The 19,790-nt window shown below is 44.6% G+C and overlaps 1 protein-coding gene across 1 annotated transcript in view; it reads left to right on the forward strand.

Annotated features, from left to right (window-relative positions):
• LOC137323931 (protein mono-ADP-ribosyltransferase PARP12-like) overlaps positions 1 to 16,881 on the forward strand; it is a 41,503-nt gene extending 24,622 nt beyond the window's left edge. Inside the window, exons 9-12 of the mRNA XM_067988045.1 lie at positions 612 to 699; positions 2,147 to 2,277; positions 7,295 to 7,446; positions 15,363 to 16,881. Coding sequence (XP_067844146.1) covers positions 612 to 699; positions 2,147 to 2,277; positions 7,295 to 7,446; positions 15,363 to 15,682 — 691 coding nt within the window. The 3' untranslated portion in view covers positions 15,683 to 16,881. The remainder of the gene's footprint in view (positions 1 to 611; positions 700 to 2,146; positions 2,278 to 7,294; positions 7,447 to 15,362) is intronic.
• Positions 16,882 to 19,790: the final 2,909 nt, after the last annotated feature.

The raw sequence follows: 19,790 nt of genomic DNA on the forward strand, positions 1-19,790 counted from the left end.
ACAAGGGGTAGTGGAAATCTGGAACTCACTCCCCCTAAAGGCCATGGATGCTGGGTCAATTGAAAACTTCAAGACTGAGAGCAATTGATTTTTGTTGGGTAAGGATGTCAAGGGATAAAGAAAAGAAAGAAAGATTTGCATTTATATAGCACCTTCCATAACTTCAGGATGTCCCAAAGGGCTATACAGCCAAAGAAGTACTTTTGAAGTACTGTTGTAACATAGGAAATGAGGCAGCCAATTTGCACACAGAAAGCTCCCACAAACAGCAATGAGATAAAGGACCAGATAATTATAGGCTCAAGTCTCTGGAATGAGCTTGAAACCACAACCTTCTGACTCAGAGGCGAAAGTGCTGTACTGAGCCAAGGCACATGGAATAAATGGTGGGAAAATGGAATTGAGGTACAGATCAGCCATGATCTAATTGAATGGCGGGACAGGCTCAAGGGGCTGAATGGCCTACTCCTGCTCCTAAGTTTCCTAAAATGTGATAATGGCCTAAAGATAATTTTCTTCCTACAATGAACAGCACACAACATGGGGTGGGCTTGGAGGGGACTTGATATCATGGAAAAACCCTGCAATTAACTACTGTCTTCCTCCCACAGCAAAGGTCAGGGAAAAGATAGCCCAGCTCCAGTCAAAACCGTTCCAACGCATTGGGAGATGTCAGCTCAGCCGAATGCTGGATATAAGGTACAGGACCATCAGCTGCTAAAACAATGTACTCATTTCCCACCCACTATATTGCAGGAGATGAGTAGAATTCTAGGCATGAAGTTCTTAATTAGTACACATGTCACCAGGAAAGAAAGAACTTGCATTTATATTTTGCCTTTTCACGACCTCAGGCCATCCCAAAGTGCTTTACAACCAATGAAGTACTTTTGAAGTGTAGTCACTGTTGTCATGTAGGAAACGCAGCAGCCAATTTGTGCACAGCAAGGTCCCACAAACAGCAATGTGATAATGACCAGATCATCTGTTTTAGTGATGTTGGTTGAGGGACAAATATTGATCAGGACACTGGGGAGAACTCCCCTGCTCTTCTTCGAAAGGATGCCGTGGGATCTTTTACATCCACCGAAGAGGGCAGATAGAGCCTCAGTTTAACATCTCATCTGAAAGATGGCACCTCCGACAGTGCAGCACTCCCTCAGTACTCCACTGAAATATCTGTCTAGATAATGTGCTCAAGTCTCTGGAGTGGGACTTGAACCCACAACCTTCTGACTCAGAAGCATTGAACCAATAGGAGAGCCATCACGTTAAAGCTTTTTAGAACCTACCTCAGGCGTGCAAAATAAGATTACCCTTTTCATGCTTTTGAACTGTGCAGCCCAGGAATGTCTCCAGTTTGATCCTCTTGGTCTGTGTTGAGTTAGCTAGATTCACCCAATGAGACAGTAAACGTATTACAATAGGTCTCAGTCTCCCCCGGCTGTGTAGGAGGTGTGGGAAAAAAAATCAGCCAGCGCTCCTGCTCCTATCGCCTTCACTCACTGCCCAAGTGTGGGGGTGCAGATGTTGGTGAGGACAGGATTGGGCTTGTCTGTGGTAACTCTACGATAAAATAGCCCATTGACACTCGTTGTCTCGGCCACTTGGCCGGCATACTGGTACTGAAGGAGTGCTGCACTGTCGGAGAGACATCTGCCCTCTCAGGTTGGTGTAAAAGATCTCCCATGACATTATTTGGAAAAGAGCAGGGGCGTCCTCCCCGGTGCCCTGGCCAATATTTAATCCTCAACCAACATCACAAATAGATAATCTGGTAATTTTCTCATTGCTGTTTGTGGGACCTTGCTGTGTGAAAATTGGCTGCTGCGTTTCCTACATTACAACAGTGACTACACTTCAAAAGTATTTAATTGGCTGTGACGTGCTTTGTGGTCGTGAAAGGTGCTGTATAAATGCAAGTTTGTTCTTTCTTTATGTACATTGGATCAGTAAATGTACACTGCGCCTACCATCTCACTCATTACCCAGATTCCTTTTTCTAGCCCAGCCATAATGCTCCATATATATTTCCATTTTTAAAAAGTAGGATACATTTAAAGAAATGTCTTCAAACTCGTTGTATTTGAAAGTGTTTAGATGACCTGTTGCTCCGTGATTCTGACTGATGACCGTCTCTCTGCAGCTTATTTCAGTGTCCGAGTCTTCGGATGAATATAAACAAGTGCAGTCCCTCTTTCAGCGAACTATGCGGAACAGTGTGATCCGGAAAATTGAACGAATCCAAAACCTGGCCCTATGGGAAGTCTTTCAATGGTTTGTAAGCTGCACGTTACTGGTAGTTTGTTGGTTGATAAGGTCCAGCAGTAGATTAGTGTTTCATGCATTACCTGACATGGTACTGAGCTGTAGAGATCAGCAAGGTCTCTGGTTTGATCTTTGGTCTGTGCTGTGACCAGAGAGGCAGCTGGCCTCATTGTCCCTGGGTTAAGGATTAATAACTTTTCTTTCTATCTATCTTTCTTTCCTTCATTCATTCATTTTTTTCATTCTTCTTTCATTCTTTTTTTATTTCTTTCTTTGATGACAGTGTTCACCTCAATGCACTAACCTGCGGCTCAGTACTGTGTGTAGGGACGAGTGGAAGGATAATAGCAACTGACTGACCCGGGCTCTCAAAGGCTGAGCGTAGGGGTAACAGTGTCCCTGTCTATCCCCCCCGCTACCCCCGACCCCCCGTCACAGGCGGCCGCCAACCAAGAGAGAGCGATAAAAAGCAGAAGAGCAAGAAAGATAAAGAGAAAAAAGAAAAGAGAGCAGACGGAGAGGACAGACAATAGTGTAGGCAGAGAGACAGGAAAGGGAATGTGGAGGGAGGCAGAAATGAAGGCAGAGAGGGAGACACACACAGAAGTAAAGGAGGATTGAGAGAAAGTGAAGCAGGAGGGAGAGAGAGAGAGAGACTGAAGTTGGAAGAGAAAGCACCAACAGAAACTTGGTTGCAAACTGGGCCAGAGTGAAAAATAAAGATATCACGTTCGAATAGTTTTAGGAGGGGCAGAACAGGTAAGAAAGGAGGAGGTGAGGCAATATTGGTAAAGGCGGGAATCCATGTTTTAAAGTCAATACAGTTACAGATCAAAGATTAAAAAAGGGATTGTGATATTAGGGAGTTGGACGACAAACCTCTAATTGTGGGAGGGCAATGGAAGAGGAAATCAGGAAGATGAGTCGGAGTTTTATGTTTCACTTACCCACTCATGGATTGGGACAGGGAGGGAGAAAATGGAGAATGGGGAATGGAATTCCTAAAATATGCGCAGGACTCTTTCCTCAAGCAGTATGATCATGTGCCTACAAGGGGAAGGTGTTGCTGGACTGAGTTATGAGTAATGAAATAGATCAGGCGTAATGAAATAGATTGCAGCCCATGGAATAAAGGGGGCAGTGGCAACATGGATTCAGAATGGGCTAAGTGGCAGGAAACAGGGAGTAGTGGTGAACGGCTGTTTTTCGGACCTGGTGTTCCCCAGGGGTCGGTGCTGGGACCACTGCTTTTCTTGATATACATTATTGACTTGGATTTGGGTGTACAGGACACAATTTCAAAATTTGCAGACGACACAAAACTTGGAAGTGTAGTGAACAGTGAGGAGGATAGTGATAGACTTCAAGAGGATATAGACAGGCTGGTATCATGGGTGGACACATGGCAGATGAAATTTAACACAGAAAAATGCAAAGTGATATATTTTGGTAGGAAGAACGAGGAGAGGCAATATAAACTAAAGGGTACAATTCTAAAGGAGATGCAGGAACAGAGAGACCTGGGGTTATATGTGCACAAATCGTTGAAGGTGACAGGGCAGGTTGAGAAAGCGGTTAAAAAAGCATACTAGGCTCTAGATAAATAGAGGCATAGAGTACAAAAGTAAGGAAGTCATGTTGAACCTTTATAAAACACTAGTTCGGCCACAACTGGAGTATTGTGCCCAGTTCTGGGCATCTTACTTTAGGAAAGATGTGAAGGCCATAGAGAGGGTGCAGAAGAGACTTACTAGAATGATTCCAGGGATGAGGGACTTCAGTTACGTGAATAGACTGGAGAAGCTGGGGTTGTTCTCCTTGGATCAGAGACGGTTGAGAGGAGATTTGATTTAAGTGTTCAAAATCATGAACTGTCTAGACAGAGTAGATAGAGAGAAACTGTTCCCATTGGCGGAAGGGTCAAGTACCAGAGGACATAGATTTAAGGTGATTGGCAAAAGAACCAAAGGTGACATGAGGAAAAACTTTTTTACACAGTGAGTGGTTAGGATCTGGAATGCACTGCCTGAGGGGGTGGTGGAGGCAGATTCAATCATGGCCTTCAAAAGGGGACTGGATAAGTACTTGAAAGGAAAAAATTTGCAGGGCTACGGGGATAAGGCGGGGGAATGGGACTCGCTGAATTGCTCTTGCATAGAGCCGGCGCGGACTCGATGGGCCGAATGGGCCTTCCGTGCTGTAACCTTTCTATGAGTCATATGTGCGTGAGCAGCTTGGGAGTGGTGACTACAATATGATAAGCTGGAAAGTCCAAATAGAAAGGGAAAAAGTGGGACTCAGAGGCGAGAATGCTACCCACTGAGCCACAACATTAAAAAAGACACTAAGACAAGGTACAGAATGCCGAGGATAAATAAAGAGTTTAGAAACAAACTGAAGTTGACGAAAAGACCATATGGGGCTTATAGGTATGATTAAAATAATAAAAATAAGAGAGAATGCAAGAAAATGAGCAAACAGGTTAAGAAATAAATAAGGAAAACAAGGAGTGAATATGAGGAGGGAATCTAAAAAAAATGTAAAGAACAATAAAGTAAAATAAGAGATATCATAATAAATAAAAATAAAGTATTAGAGTTGTTAGTTAAGCTTAAGGAAGTCAAAGTGCTGGGACCTGATGGGATACATCCAAGGATCCTGAGGGAGATGGGGGGGGGGAGAAATAGCAGAGGCCCTGGAGCAAAACAAACCTCAGACATATCAGACACTTGGTTTCCTCTCATAACTTCTCAGCCTTCAATGACAAAGGAACTGAACAACTCCCGATAAAAGGGGCAATTTTTATAGCCTCCCCACACTTTTGAGAGTTGAACGTTCTCAGCAGGCACAACTATGAGGTGCTCGAGGAACAGCAATTCATCTTTCATTTAGGCACTTTACAACCTTCCGGACTCAACACTGATATCAATAACTTCAGATCATAACCACTGCTCCTATTTTTTCGGTCAGCGAGTGCTGGTAATGGTTCTGCTGCTGCCATTTACAACAACTCCAGACCAAACTTTCATTTCTTAACCTGTTCCATTACCACCTTCCTTGTCTTGCACAATCATAAGACCACAAGAGATAGGAGCAGGAGTAGGCCATTCGGCCCCTCGAGCCTGCTCTGCCATTCAATGAGATCATGACTGATCTGATTTTTACCTCAACTCCACTTTCCCGCCCTTTCCCCATATCCTTTGACTCCCTTGCTGATCAAAAATTTGTCTAACTCAGCCTTGAATGTATTCAGTGACTCAGCCTCCACAGCTTTTTGGGGTAAAGAATTCCAAAGATTCACGACTCTCTGGGAGAAGAAATTCTTCCTCATTTCCGTCTTAAATGGGTGACCCCTTATTCTGAGTCTATGCCCCCTAGTTTTAGATTCCCCCATGAGGGGTAACATCCTCTCAGCATCTACCCTATCGAGTCCCCTCAGAATCTTGTATGTTTCAATAAGATCTCCTCTCATTCTTCTAAACTCCAATGAGTATAGACCCAACCTGTTCAATCTTTTTTCATAAGACAACTCTTCTATACCTGGAATCAACCTAGTGAACCTTCTCTGAACTGCCTCCAATGCAAGTATGTCCTTCCTTAAATAAGGGCACCAGAACTGTACGCAGTACTCCAGGTGTGGTCTCACCAGCACCCTGTACAGTTGTAGCATGATTTCCCTGCTTTTCTACTCCATCCCCCTAGAAATAAAGGCTGTTTGCCATCCGGATTACCTGCTGCACCTGTATGTTGATTATTTGTGTTTCATGTATGAGGACATCCAGATCCCTCTGTACCGCAGGATTTTGTAGTATATTGTTATATATTGTAAATAGTTGAGGCCCCAGCACTGATCCCTGTGGCACCCACTAGTTACAGATTGCCATTTTGAAAATGACCCTTTTATCCTGACTCTTTGTTTTCTGTTAGTTAGCCAATCCTCTATCCACACCAGTATATTACCCCCAACACCTTGAGCTCTTATCTTGTGCAATAATCTTTTATGTGGCACCTTATTGAATGCCTTTTGGAAATCCAAATATACTGCATCCATTGGTTCCCCTTTATCCACCCTGCCCGTTACTTCCTCAAAGAACTCTAATAAATTTGTCAGACATGATTTCCCCTTCATAAAACCATGTTGACTCTCCTTGATTGTATTATGAGTCTCCAAATGTCCTGCTACTACTTCCTTAATGGATCCCTCTTATCATTTAATCCCTCTACCCTATCAGAGACCTTCCCTTTTATTCTTTCCTCCCCTCCCCTTTCCCTGGCTCTGTACTTGCTCAAAAACTTTAACTCTTTTAACATCTTCCAGTTTTGACGAAAGGTCTTCGATCTGAAACGTTAACTCTGTTTCTTTCTCCACAGATGCTGCCTGACTTGCTGAGCTTCTCCAGCATTTTCTGTTTTTATTTCAGATTTCCAGCATCCACCATATTTTGCTTTTGCTTTTAGACTGTGGGATTTGTGGTGATGATAGGAAGGGGAGATTGCCCACACGAAGCAAAAGTGGAGAGGCCGGGTAGATACGGATTTTCAAAGATAACATTTTTGTTTTTTCCCTCCCTCATAGGAACAGGAGTAGGCCATTCAGCCCCTGAGATCATGACTGATCTGTATCTCAACTCCTTTTCATGCCCTTGATCCATATCCCTTAAGACCCTTACCTAACTCAAATCCATCAATATCAGTTTTGAAATTTTCAATTGACCCCCAGCCTCAACAGCTTTTTTGAGGTGGGGGGGTGGGGGGAGTTCTAGACTTCCACTATCCTTTGCGTGAAGAAGTGCTTCATGATTTCACTCCTAAATGGCCAAGCTCTAATTTTAAGATTGTGCCCCCTTGTTTTGGACTCCCCCACCAGAGAAAATAGTTTCTCTCCATCCATACTTCTTCTCTAAGCTCTGTAGATTTTGAAGTCGGCTAAAGAAGACATTTGTGTTTTGTGAGCCACACTGGAAATTAATCTTTCTCTTGTCAGTTCCGTGATGGTCACTGTTGTTTGTTTGTATTTGTGAGACAGGCAGAAGGAACAAATGAAGAAGAAAAATGGCGGTAAAGAGGTGCTGGAGAAGCAGCTTTTCTATGGCTGGGATTCCTCTCCTGTCGCTATCATCTGTCAGGGGAATATTGACTGGAGGATCTGTGGGACACATGGTGAAGGATACGGAAAAGGTAATCGGGAAAATCAGGGCGACTGAGAACATGAATTTCTATTTACACCCTCAGCCTGAAAAATAAACCTGATAACTCATTTTCGAGAGAAGCAAATGTTAGAGACACTTTTACAAAGCTGGGCTAATGGGTCCAGTTAATCTGAATCAGAATTAAAGAATGAACTTGCATTTATATGGCACCTTTCACGAGCTCGTATGATCTCGTGGCCATTACAGAGACGTGGTTGCAAGGTGACCAAGGTTGGGAGCTAAATATTCAGGGTTATTTAACATTTCAGAAGGATAGGAAAAAAGGTAAAGGTGGTGGGGTAACTCTGTTAATAAAGGATGAAATTGGTATAATAGTGAGAAATGATCTTGGCTCAGAAGATCAAGATGTCGAATCAATTTGGGTGGAGGTAAGAAATAGCAAGGGAAAGAAATCACTGGTGGGAGTAGTATATAGGCCTCCTAACAGTAGCTACACTGTAGGGCAAAATATTAATCAGGAAATAAGGGGGGCTTGTAAAAAAGGTAATGTAATAATCATGGGCGATTTTAACTTTCACATAGATTAGACAAATCAAATTGGCAAAAATAGTCCTGAGGAGGAGTTCATAGAGTGTATTAGGGATTGTTTCTTAGACCAATACATCAGGGAACCAACCAGGGAACAGGCCATTTTGGATCTGGTAATGGGTAACGAAACAGGATTAATTAATGATCTCAAAGTAAAGGATCCCTTGCGAAGCAGTGATCATAACATGATAGAATTTCACATCCAGTTTGAGAGCGAGGATCTTGGGTCTGAAACTACTGTATTAAACTTAAATAAGGGCAATTATATAGGAATGAGGGCGGAATTGGCTAAAGTGGACTGGGTAAACTGATTAGATGATATGATGGTGGATAAGCAGTGGCAAACATTTAAAAAGATATTTTATGACTCGCAACAAAAATATATCCCTGTGTGGAGGAAAGACTCCACAAAAAGGGTGAACCAACCATGGCTAACTAAGGAACTCAAAGATAGTATCAGTTTAAAAGAAAAAGCATACAACATGGCAAAGATTACTGGTAAGCCCAAAGATTGGGAAAACTTTAAAAACCAGCAAAGGATGACGAAAAGAATAATAAAGAGGGAGAAAATAAATTATGAGAGTAAACTAGCAAGAAATATAAAAACTGACAGTAAAAGCTTCTACAAGTATATAAAAAGGAAGAGGGTAGCTAAAGTAAACATTGGTCCCTTAGAGGATGAGACTGGGGAAATAATAATGGAAAACAAGGAAATGGCAGAGGAATTGAACAGATATTTTGTATCTATCTTCACAGCAGAAGACACTAATAACATACCAATATTAACGATTTGGAGGAGGGGACCAAGTGTAACATATCAAAGTTTGCAGATGATACAAAGATGGGAGGGAAAGTGGAGAGTGAGGAGGACATAAAAAACCTACAGGGGGATATAGACAGGCTGGGTGAGTGGGCGGAGATTTGGCAGATGCAATACAATATTGGAAAATGTGAGGTTATGCACTTTGGCAGGAAAAATCAGAGAGCAAGTTATTATCTTAAAGGCGAGAAACTGGAAAGTACTGCAGTACAAAGGGATCTGGGGGTCCTAGTGCAAGAAGATCAAAAAGTTAGTATGCAGGTGCAGCAGGTGATCAAGAAGGCCAACGGAATGTTGGCGTTTATTGCTAGGGGATAGAATATAAAAACAGGGAGGTATTTCTGCAGTTATATAAGGTATTGGTGAGACCGCACCTGGAATACTGCATACAGTTTTGGTGTCCATACTTAAGAAAAGACATACTTGCTCTCGAGGCAGTACAAAGAAGGTTCACTCGGTTAATCCCGGGGATGAGGGGGCGGACATATGAGGAGAGGTTGAGTAGATTGGGACTCTACTCATTGGAGTTCAGAAGAATGAGAGGTGATCTTTTTGAAACATATAAGATTGTGAAGGGGCTTGATCGGGTGGATGCGGTAAGGATGTTCCCAAGGATGGGTGAAACTAGAACTAGGGGGCATAATCTTAGAATAAGGGGCTGCTCTTTCAAAACTGAGATGAGGAGAAACTTCTTCACTCAGAGGGTGGTAAGTCTGTGGAATTTGCTGCCCCAGGAAGCTGTGGAAGCTACATCATTAAATAAATTTAAAACGGAAATCGACAGTTTCCTAGAAGTAAAGGGAATTAGGGGTTACGGGGAGCGGGCAGGAAATTGGACATGAATTTAGATTTGAGGTTAGGATCAGATCAGCCATGATCTTATTGAATGGCGGAGCAGGCTCGAGGGGCCGATTGACCTACTCCTGCTCCTATTTCTTATGTTCTTAATAATAGTAGAAAATCAAGGGGCAAAGGGGAGGGAGGAACTAAAAACAATCACTATCACCAAAGAAAAAGTACTAGGTAAGCTAATGGGTCTAAAGGCTGACAAGTCCCCTGGACCTGATGGTTTGCATCCGAGGGTCTTAAAGGAAGTGGCTACAGAGATAGTAGATGCACTGGTTGTAATCTTCCAGAATTCACTCGATTCTGGAAAGGTCCCAGCGGATTGGAAAACCGCAAACGTAACACCCCTATTCAAGAAGGGAGTGAGACAGAAAGCAGGTAACTATAGACCAGTTAGCCTAACATCTGTCATTGGGAAAATACTAGAATCCATTATTAAGGAAGTATTAGCAGGACATTTGGAGACTCATAATGCAATCAAGGAGGGTCAACATGGTTTTATGAAGGGGAAATCATGTCTGACAAATTTATTAGAGTTCTTTGAGGAAGTAATGGGCAAGGTGGATGAAGGGGAACCAATGGATGCAGTATATTTGGATTTCCAAAAGGCATTCGATAAGGTGACACATAAAAGATTACTGCACAAGATAAGAGCTCATGGTGTTGGGGGTAATATACTGGCATGGATAGAGGATTGGCTAACTAACAGAAAACAAAGAGTCAGGATGAAAAGGTCATTTTCAAAATGGCAATCTGTAACTAGTGGGGTGCCACAGGGATCAGTGCTGGGGCCTCAACTATTTACAATATATATCAATGACTTGGATGAATGAACAGAGTGTCTTGTGGCCAAATTTGCTGATGATACAAAGATAGGTGGAAAATCAAGTTGCGATGAGGACACAAAGGGCCCGATTTTACCACCCGCTAACGGGTGCGTTCTCGGCGGGGGGGCCCCGAAAATCGTAAAATCCAAGATCCCGACCGGATCCCGCCTCGATCCCGCCCACTTCCGGGTTCCCCGCTGACGCGCCGGCGTGCGCGCGCAGCCCCCGCTGGTGGGAATCCAGCAGGCAATTAAAGCCAGCGGGATGCCACTTGAGAGTATTTATGTAGCTATTTCAGGTCATTAACTGACCTGATTAAGGGACTGTGTGTGATTTTGGATCAACATGGGACTGTTTCCCACACTGGGGGAAACACTCCCAGATCGAATGGACGTGTTGCAGCTGCAAAGGTCCATTTGACAGGTGGAGGGGGGGAGACCCTCACTCATTTCAGGAGGCCACTCTGTCACTTGGGACAAAGTTTGGCCTCCACCACCCTCCTCCTGACGGTCAAAGTCACCAACCTGCACACTTACCCCGGGGTCCGGAGACATGTACCTACCTTGCGGACCCCCTCAGATGTACATCTTGTGGATGGGGGCTGCCATAGCTGCAGTCATGACCTCCTCGGAGGGCGAACAGCATCACCAGCCTCACCAGCCTCGCCATCCACGCCGTCCACCTCTGACACGTGGAGCTCCACAACAGAGTGCTGTGACACATCCACCTGTACAGCAGGAGGGAGGGCTACTGCAGAGAGAGATGCGTCGCAGAGGGCACTACCCTCGCCACAGGTTCCACAGACCGAGGCCCAGCCTCCTGGACCTCTCTGAGCAGCAGTGCACACGGAGGCTCAGAGTCAGTCGACATGTAGTCGTGGACATCTGCAGCCTCTTTCATGCCGAGCTGCTCCTGGCTGGCCCGTGCACCATCTTCCTACCTGTCGCTGTCAAAGTCACCACTGCCCTCCCGAACTTCTCCTCCGCAGCCTTCCAGGGTGCAACCGGGGACATCGCCGATGTCTCTCAGTTGTCTGCGCAGAAGAGCCCTGCAAATACACCTACACCCACTCTGCAGTGACACAATGGGTGGCATCAGTGGTGGGTCCTTATAGTGACACCCAGGAGCGGACATTATTGCACAAACCGGACAGGATTCGCGAAGACATGGCAGTAGTGGTGCCAATATAATGTGTGATGTGAGTTGTTCTGAAATTCGATATAAGTAACAACCATGACAAACCCTCAAACACCCTTGTGCATCCCCTTCATGCTTACGACACGTTTGCCTTACGCTGCCTACTGCACATATGTGATGCATGCCCTGTGGCTGCAGCACAGGTGGTGGCAGGTTGAGTGAGGCTGGCCGTGAGAGAGATGCACGAGAGGGTGAGTATGGGATAGAGCCATGAGATTGTATGAGGATTGGGTTGCGTGGTAGTGGTGGGATGAGTACTGGTGAGGTGAGTAGGTGCAGGTAAGATGAGGATGGGGTTTGAGTGGGTATGAGGGGTGATGTGACAGAGTAGTGTTGGCAGTGCCGAAGGAGATGTAGGGTGGGGGCAGTGATGTGGCAGACGGAGTGTAGGGGAAAGACTACGTGTACTCACTTTGGCTGACCTACTGAGGTCATTGGAGCGCCTCCAGCACTGTGTGCAGGTGGGCGATATGTTGGTGGCGCTGGTGACCTCCTCTGCCACCTCGAGCCAGGCCTTCCTGGTGACAGAGGCGGGCCGCTTCCTCCCGCCCGCCGGGTGGAAGATCTCGGTCCTCCCCCTCCTCCTCACCCCATGTATTGATACCTGGGGTGAGGCATCATTAAACTGGGAGCAGCCTTCCCCCTGGGCTGCTCCATGCAGTCATCTTTGCTATTGGTTGCAGCATGTGTCAGTGGAGGACTGCCCCTTTAAATAGAGCGCCTCCAGCTGACAGATCTTACTGCGCATGTGCAGCCCGCCCGACGCGCAGATCAGCAGCGGGGAACCCGGAGGAGAAGGTAAGTGGCTCCAATTAGTGGTTTGCCTGCTACGATCGCGTGGGAAACCCACTAATTTCACCAGGCGCGTTACCCACGCGCCCGCTGGCCCATCCGCCGAGAACCCGCACCCCTGGTAAAATCGGGCCCAAAGTGTCTGCAAAGGGATATTGACAGGTTAAGCGAATGGGCAAAAATTTGGCAGATAGAATATAATGTGGGAAAATGTGAAGTCATCCACTTTGGGAGGAAAAATAAAAAAGCAAAATATTATTTGAATGGAGAAATACTGCAAAATGCTGCAGTACAGAGGGATCTGGGTGTCCTCGTACATGAAACACAAAAAGTCAACATACAGGTGCAGCAGGTAATCCGGAAGGCAAACGGAATATTGGCCTTTATTTCTAGGGGGATGGAGAATAAAAGCAGGGAAGTCATGCTACAACTTTACAGGGTGCTGGTGAGACCACACCTGGAGTACTGCATACAGTTCTGGTGCCCTTATTTAAGGAAGGACATACTTGCATTGAAGGCAGTTCAGAGAAGGTTCACTAGGTTGATTCCGGGTATGGAAGGGTTGTCTTATGAGAAAGATTGAACAGGTTCGGTCTATACTCATTGGAGTTTAGAAGAATGAGAGGCGATCTTATTGAAACATACAAGATTCTGAGGGGACTCGATAGGGTAGATGCTGAGAGGATGTTACCCCTCATGGGGGAATCTAAAACTAGGGGACATAGTCTCAGAATAAGGGGTCGCCAGTTTAAGATGGAAATGAGGAGGAATTTCTTCTCCCAGGGAATTCTTTACCCCAAAAAGCTGTGGAGGCTGAGTCATTGAATACATTCAAGGCGGAGTTAGACAAATTTTTGATCAAAGGATATGGGGAAAGGACGGGAAAGTGGAGTTGAGGTAAAAATCAGATCAGCCATAATCTCATTAAATGGCGGAGCAGACTCGAGGAGCTGAATGGCCTACTCCTGCTCCTATCTCTTATGGTCATATGGTCTCAGGACGTCCCATAGGTCCTTAGCGATTTACCACCAGAAAAATATCCCAGAATTTCTTGGTGGGAAACAGTAAAAACTGATTTTAATGATCTCAACTCATGGGTAAATATACTGAATAGTGTTCTACAATTTGATCCGTGTGGGAATGCTTTTTAGCCAGGATGGCAAGGGGATGTGACAATTAGAATCATAGAATGATACAGCACTGAAGGAGGCCATACAGCCCACTGTGCCTGTGCGAGCTCTTTGAAATTAGTCCCAAACCCCTGCCCTTTACCCATAACCCTGCAAATTTTTCCCCTTCAGTATTTATCCAATTCCCTTTTGAAAGTTATTATTGAATCTGCTTCCATCACCCTTTCAGGCAGTGCATTCCAGATCATAACAACTGGCTGCGTAAAAAAAATTCTCCTCATCTCGCCTCTGATTCTTTTGCCAATTACCTTAAATCTGTGTCCTCTGGTTACTGACCCTCCTGCCAGTGGAAACAGTTTCTCCTCATTTACTCTATCGAAATCCTTCATAATTTTGAACACCTCTATCAAATCTCCCCTTAAGCTTCTCTGCTCTGTGGATAACAACCCCAGCTTCTCTCGTCTCTCCATGTAACTGAAATCCCTCATCCCTGGTATCATTCTAGTAAATCTCCTCTGCACTCTCTCTAAGGCCTTGACATCCTTCCTAAAGTGTGGTGCCCAGAATTGGACACAATACCCCAGCTGCTGCCTAACAGTGATTTATAAAGGTGCAGCATAACTTTCCTGTTTTTGTCCTCTATGCCTCTGTTTATAAAGCCAAAGATCCCATGTGCTTTTTTAACAGCCTTTTAAACTTGTCCTGCCACATTCAATGATTTGTGTACGTACACCCCCAGGACTCTCTGTTCCTGCACCAATTTTCCAGGCCTGGGGGGAAGGGAAATGGACAGGGGTGTCTGCTCCTGGTCACCATCCAGCTTGTGTGTCTGTGTGTTTGTGTGTTTTTGCATGTGTGTGTTTTTGTGTGTATATTTGTATTTGTGTATTTTTTGTGTGTTTGTGTTTTTTTGTCTGTGTTTATGCTGTGTGTTTTTGTGTGTATATGTATTTGTGTGAGTTTTTTTGTGTGTATGTGAGTTTTTGTGTGTGTGTGTTTACGTATGGTGTGTGCGTGTGTGTACTTGTGTGTGTTTACATATGGTGTGTGTGTGTTTGAGTGTGAGTACGTGTGTGTTATTGTGTGTATTTGTCTGCTTTGATCAGGTGAGGACCAGATCAGGCTCTGCTGTGATGGTCCCTATCGTCACAACTTAATGTCCAGACTTACACATGAAAAATGGCCAGTTCCACGAGGTACAGGAGGGATGCTGGTGCCCTCTAAACTACACCCCAGTACACTTCCTCATCTGCAAGAAGCCAAAGTGGGTAAGAGGAAAAAATATAGCAGGGATGGGGAAGATTTTCACATTTGAGGGTAGATTTTCTGAGTCCTTGGTTTACCACACACACCATGCGTGTCCATCAGAAAATCACAAGTCCACTGGCCCCTGATCTTCCATCCATTGCAAGTAACTGATGACATCACTTGATAAGTGGACTTTTTTTTCTGAATTGCAATCCTGATGATCAGTTTTTGTATGGTTGATCTATTAACATTTGGAATCATATTTGTTCCAATAATGGGACCAGACTAAGAAGGTCGTGGATTGTGTTGGATGGTAATCTGATTCTGTTCCAATGATGAGACTTTCACTCCATCTCAAGGTGCAATATTCCTGCATCGACTGGTCACATTTGGGGATGGCTAAGCAACACATTGGAAGATACAGCCTCATTTTAGTTTGTTCATTTTTTTTTGCAGCTAATGCATAAACTAAAAAAGTGTTTTGTTCCACCCTTAGGAAGTTACTTTGCCACAGACGCCTCCTATGCAGACAATTTTACTCCTACAACATCAGCCACCAAGACTATGTTTCTCGCAAGGGTTTTGGTTGGCCAGTTTTTCAAAGGAAGGGAAAACTATTGTCGGCCACCTTCGAAAGATGGCTCATACACCAATCTATACGACAGCTGCACGGATAATGACTCCGTCCCATCGATCTTCATCATATTTGAGAAGCACCAGATCTACCCTGAGTACATTATTGAATACAACAACAAAGTTGGCTTCATGAAATGGATGATGGAAATTTTTTCAGGACGCTCTGCATCTGCCAAGTAAAACGAGTCTGGCACCATTCTCCTGAAACTTCTGGGCTGCTACTTAAAAATTTTAACGTCTAATCTTGGACAAAGGTGTTCTTTCTTGGTACACCCTCCAAATGTAATCTTGGATCATTGTACAGTTGACCATTGATGCCAGCTATTCCAACGAGTTATTTGACTAAACTTAAGTAGCCAAAATTGGTATTTGTTTACGACCAGTGAGGTAGATAATAAAAAATAATTTAAAAGGCTAATAGAATGTTAACCTTTATCTCAAGGGGGCTGGAATACAAAGGGGTGGAAGTTATGCTTCAGTTATATAAATTTCTGGTTAGACCCCGTTTAGCGTATTGTGTTCAGTTCTGGCCACCGCACTTAAGGAAGGATATATTGACCTTGAAGGAGCAGCAGCACAGATTCACCAGAATGATATCGGGGCTAAAAGTGTTAAATTATGAGGACAGGTTACATAGACTAGGTTTGAGTATAGAAGATTAAGGGGTGATCTAATTGAGGTATTTAAGATGATTAAAGGATTTAATAGAGTAGACAGAGAGAAACTATTTCCTCTGGTGGGGAAGTCCAGATCAAGGGGGCATAACCTTAAAATTAGAGCTGGGCCATTCAGGGGTGATGTCAGGAAACACTTCTTCACACAAAGGGTGGTGGGAATCTGGAACTCTCTCCCCCAAAAAGCTGTTGAGGCTGGGGGTCAATTAAAAATTTCAAAACTGAGATTGATAGAGTTTTGTTAGGTAACGGTATTAAGGGTTACGGAAGCAAGGCGGGGAAATGGAGATCGGCTATGATCTAATTGAATGGCGAAACAGGCACAAGGGGCTTAATGGTCTACTCCTGTTCCTAAGTTCCGAACTGACTATGTGATAAGTAACCAAATCAGTTGTAATAGCTACATTTTGATGCAGATTGTTCTTGCTAATATTTTTTGTATTAGTTTTGAATTGTTCATGGTATGTAATTGCAGTTTTCAGTAGGTTCTATGCTGGGACAGATTGCTGACTAAAGCATGCAGCAAAAGCTAAGTGTGAGACTGTAAGAAGTAATTGTGCAAGGTCGTGCTGTTCACTCGGAGCCTTGCTAACAGCAAGCTCAAGTTGGAGAATTGGGACCTCACAAAATGATCTGTATAGTGTAAGAACCTGCTGATTCTATGTTAGGGGATGTGACTCAAGCATAAAATGACTGAATCAATTAGCCCATTGTCTCAACCCTCATTCCAACATATCAGAATGATGGGCCTATCAGGGAGTATTTAAGGCCACCTTGTGATGATTTTATTACAACAACTTGCATTTACACAGCACCTTTAATGTAATGAAACGTCCCAAGGCGCTTCACAGGAGCGTTATCAGACAAGACAAAATTGACACCAAGCGAAAGAAGGAGATATTAGGACAGGTGATCAAAAATTTGGTCAAAGAGCTAAGTTTTAAGGAGGGTCTTAAAGGAGGAGGAGAGGTTTAGGGAGGGAATTCCAGAGCTTAGGGCCTAGGCAGCTGAAGGCACGACCACCAATGGTGGGGCGAAGGGAGTGGGGCATGTACAAGATGCCAGAATTGACGAACGCAGAGATCTCGAAGGGTTGTAGATCTAATGCAAAAATCTCTCGCTGGTGGTTTTGATTTGATATCCCACAGTTCTCATTATTGGAGGTTTCTGCCAATACTTTGCAATTGATTTTAAAGGCGAGAATTACCATTAACGGGTCAATTAGAACCATGGAGGTTTACAGCACAGAAGGAGGCCATTCGGCCCATCCTGCCTACGTTAGTTCTTCGCTAAAGTAACCAAAGACTAATCCCATTGCCCGGATCTCTCCCCTTAGTCGAGTATCGTACCCTGCTTCTTATGTTTATCTGTTCTTCCCTTAACAGATGTAATGGTCTCTGCCTCAACTACTCCCTGTTGCAAAGCATTCCAAACTGCAACAACTCTCTGCGTGAAGAAATCTCTCCTAATCTTGACCTTCACTCTCCAACCAGAGGAAATAGTCTTGCCCTATTCACACTATTAAAACACGTCATCATTTTTTAAAACCTCTAAAAATCTCCTCTTAGTCTTCTCTGCTCCAATGGAAATAGTCTCAAAATCTCAAGTCTCTTTTCATAATTATAGTTTCTCATCCCTGGTATCATCCTTGGTGAATCTAAACCGTTCCCTCTCTGTGGTTTTGATGTCCCTTTGATAATGGGGAGCTCAAAACTGCATACAGTACTCTTAACTGTAGTCTAACCATCGCATTGTACAAATCACAATGGGCTGGATCTTGCTGGAAAAATAATGGCGAGGTAACGACGCACGCAGTTATTATTGTGTAATTTGGGCAGCAAGTTTTGGGGATTCAGAGATACGCCGTGAGTTGCTAATCTCCAGAATTTGCTGGTCGATTTACGCTGCTCCGCTGTTTGCTTCACACAAATGGCATCTCAATCTTAGTGGTATGGAACTGTAGCATAGTGGTTCTGTTACTGGACTAGTAATCCAGAGGTCTTGGACTATAATCCAGAGTCATGAGTTCAAATCCTGCTATGGCAGTTGGGGAATTTGGATTCAATTAATTTAAAAAAATCTGGAATTTAAAAAAAACTAGCATCAGTAATGGTGGCCATGAAACTAATGGATTGTTGTAAAAACCCTTCTGGTTCACGAATGTCCTTTAGGGAAGGAAACCTGCCATCCTTACACGGTCTGGCCTATATGTGACTCCAGACCCACAGCAATGTGGTTGATTCTTAATTGCCCTCTGATATGGCCTAGCAAGCCACTCAGTTGTAAAATCTTACTACGAAAAGTCATAATAAGAATAAAACCAAATGGACCACAAGGCACCGGACACGACAATGGCAAACCAAGCCCAGTCGACCCTGCAAAGTCCTCCTCGCTAACATTGGGGGACTTGTGCAAAAATTGGGAGAGCTGTCCCACAGACTAGTCAAGCAACAGCCTGACATAGCCATACTCACAGAATCATACCTTTCAGCCAACGTCCCAGACTCTTCCATCACCATCCCTGGGTATGTCCTGTCCCACCGGCAGGACAGACCCACCAGAGGTGGCGGTACAGTGCTATACAGTCAGGAGGGAGTGGCCCTGGGAATCCTCAACGTTGACTCTGGACCCCATGAAATCTCATGGCATCAGGTCAAACATGGGCAAGGAAACCTCCTGCTGATTACCACCTGCCGCCCTCCCTCAGCTGATGAATCAGTCCTCCTCCATGTTAGGAAGCATTGTGGGTAGCAAGGGCACAGAATGTACTCTGGGTGGGAGACTTCAATATCCATCACCAAGAGTGGCTCGGTAGCACCACGACTGGCCGAGTCCTGAAGGACATAGCTGCCAGACTGGACCTGTGGCAGGTGGTGAGCGAATCAACACTGAGGGAAAAACCTACTTGACCTCATCCTCATCAATGTACCAGTCATAGATGCATCTGTCCATGATAGTATTGGTAGGAGTAACTACCGCACAGTCCTCGTGGAGACGAAGTCCCGTCTTCACACTGAGGTCACCATCCAACGTGTCGTGTGGTACTACCACCGTGCTAAATGGGATAGATTCAGAACAGATCTAGCAGCTCAAAACTGGGCATCCATGATGCACTTTGGGCCATCAGCAGCAGCAGAATTGTATTCCAGCACAATCTGTAACCTCATGGCCCGACATATTCCTCTCTCTACCATTACTAACAAGCCAGGGGATCAACCCTGGTTCAATGAGGAGTGTAGAAGAGCATGCCAGGAGCAGCACCAGGCGTATCTAAAAATGAGGTGCCAACCTGGTGAAGCTACAACTCAGGACTACATGCATGCTAAACAGCGGAAGCAACGTGCTATAGACAGAGCTAAGCGATTCCACAACCAACGGATCAGATCAAAGCTCTGCAGTCCAGCCACATCCAGTCATGCATGGTGGTGGACAATTAAACGACTAACGGGAGGTGGAGGTTCTGCAAACATCCCCATCCTCAATGATAGCAGAGTCCAGCACGTGAGTGCAAAAGACAAGGCTGAAGCGTTTGCAACCATCTTCAGCCAGAAGTGCCGAATGAACGATCCATCTCGGCCTCCTCCCGATATCCCCACCATCACAGAAGCCAGTCT

Source organism: Heptranchias perlo, chromosome 7 (genome assembly GCF_035084215.1).
Source record: "Heptranchias perlo isolate sHepPer1 chromosome 7, sHepPer1.hap1, whole genome shotgun sequence".
In the NCBI taxonomy this organism is placed as follows: Eukaryota; Metazoa; Chordata; class Chondrichthyes; order Hexanchiformes; family Hexanchidae; genus Heptranchias; species Heptranchias perlo.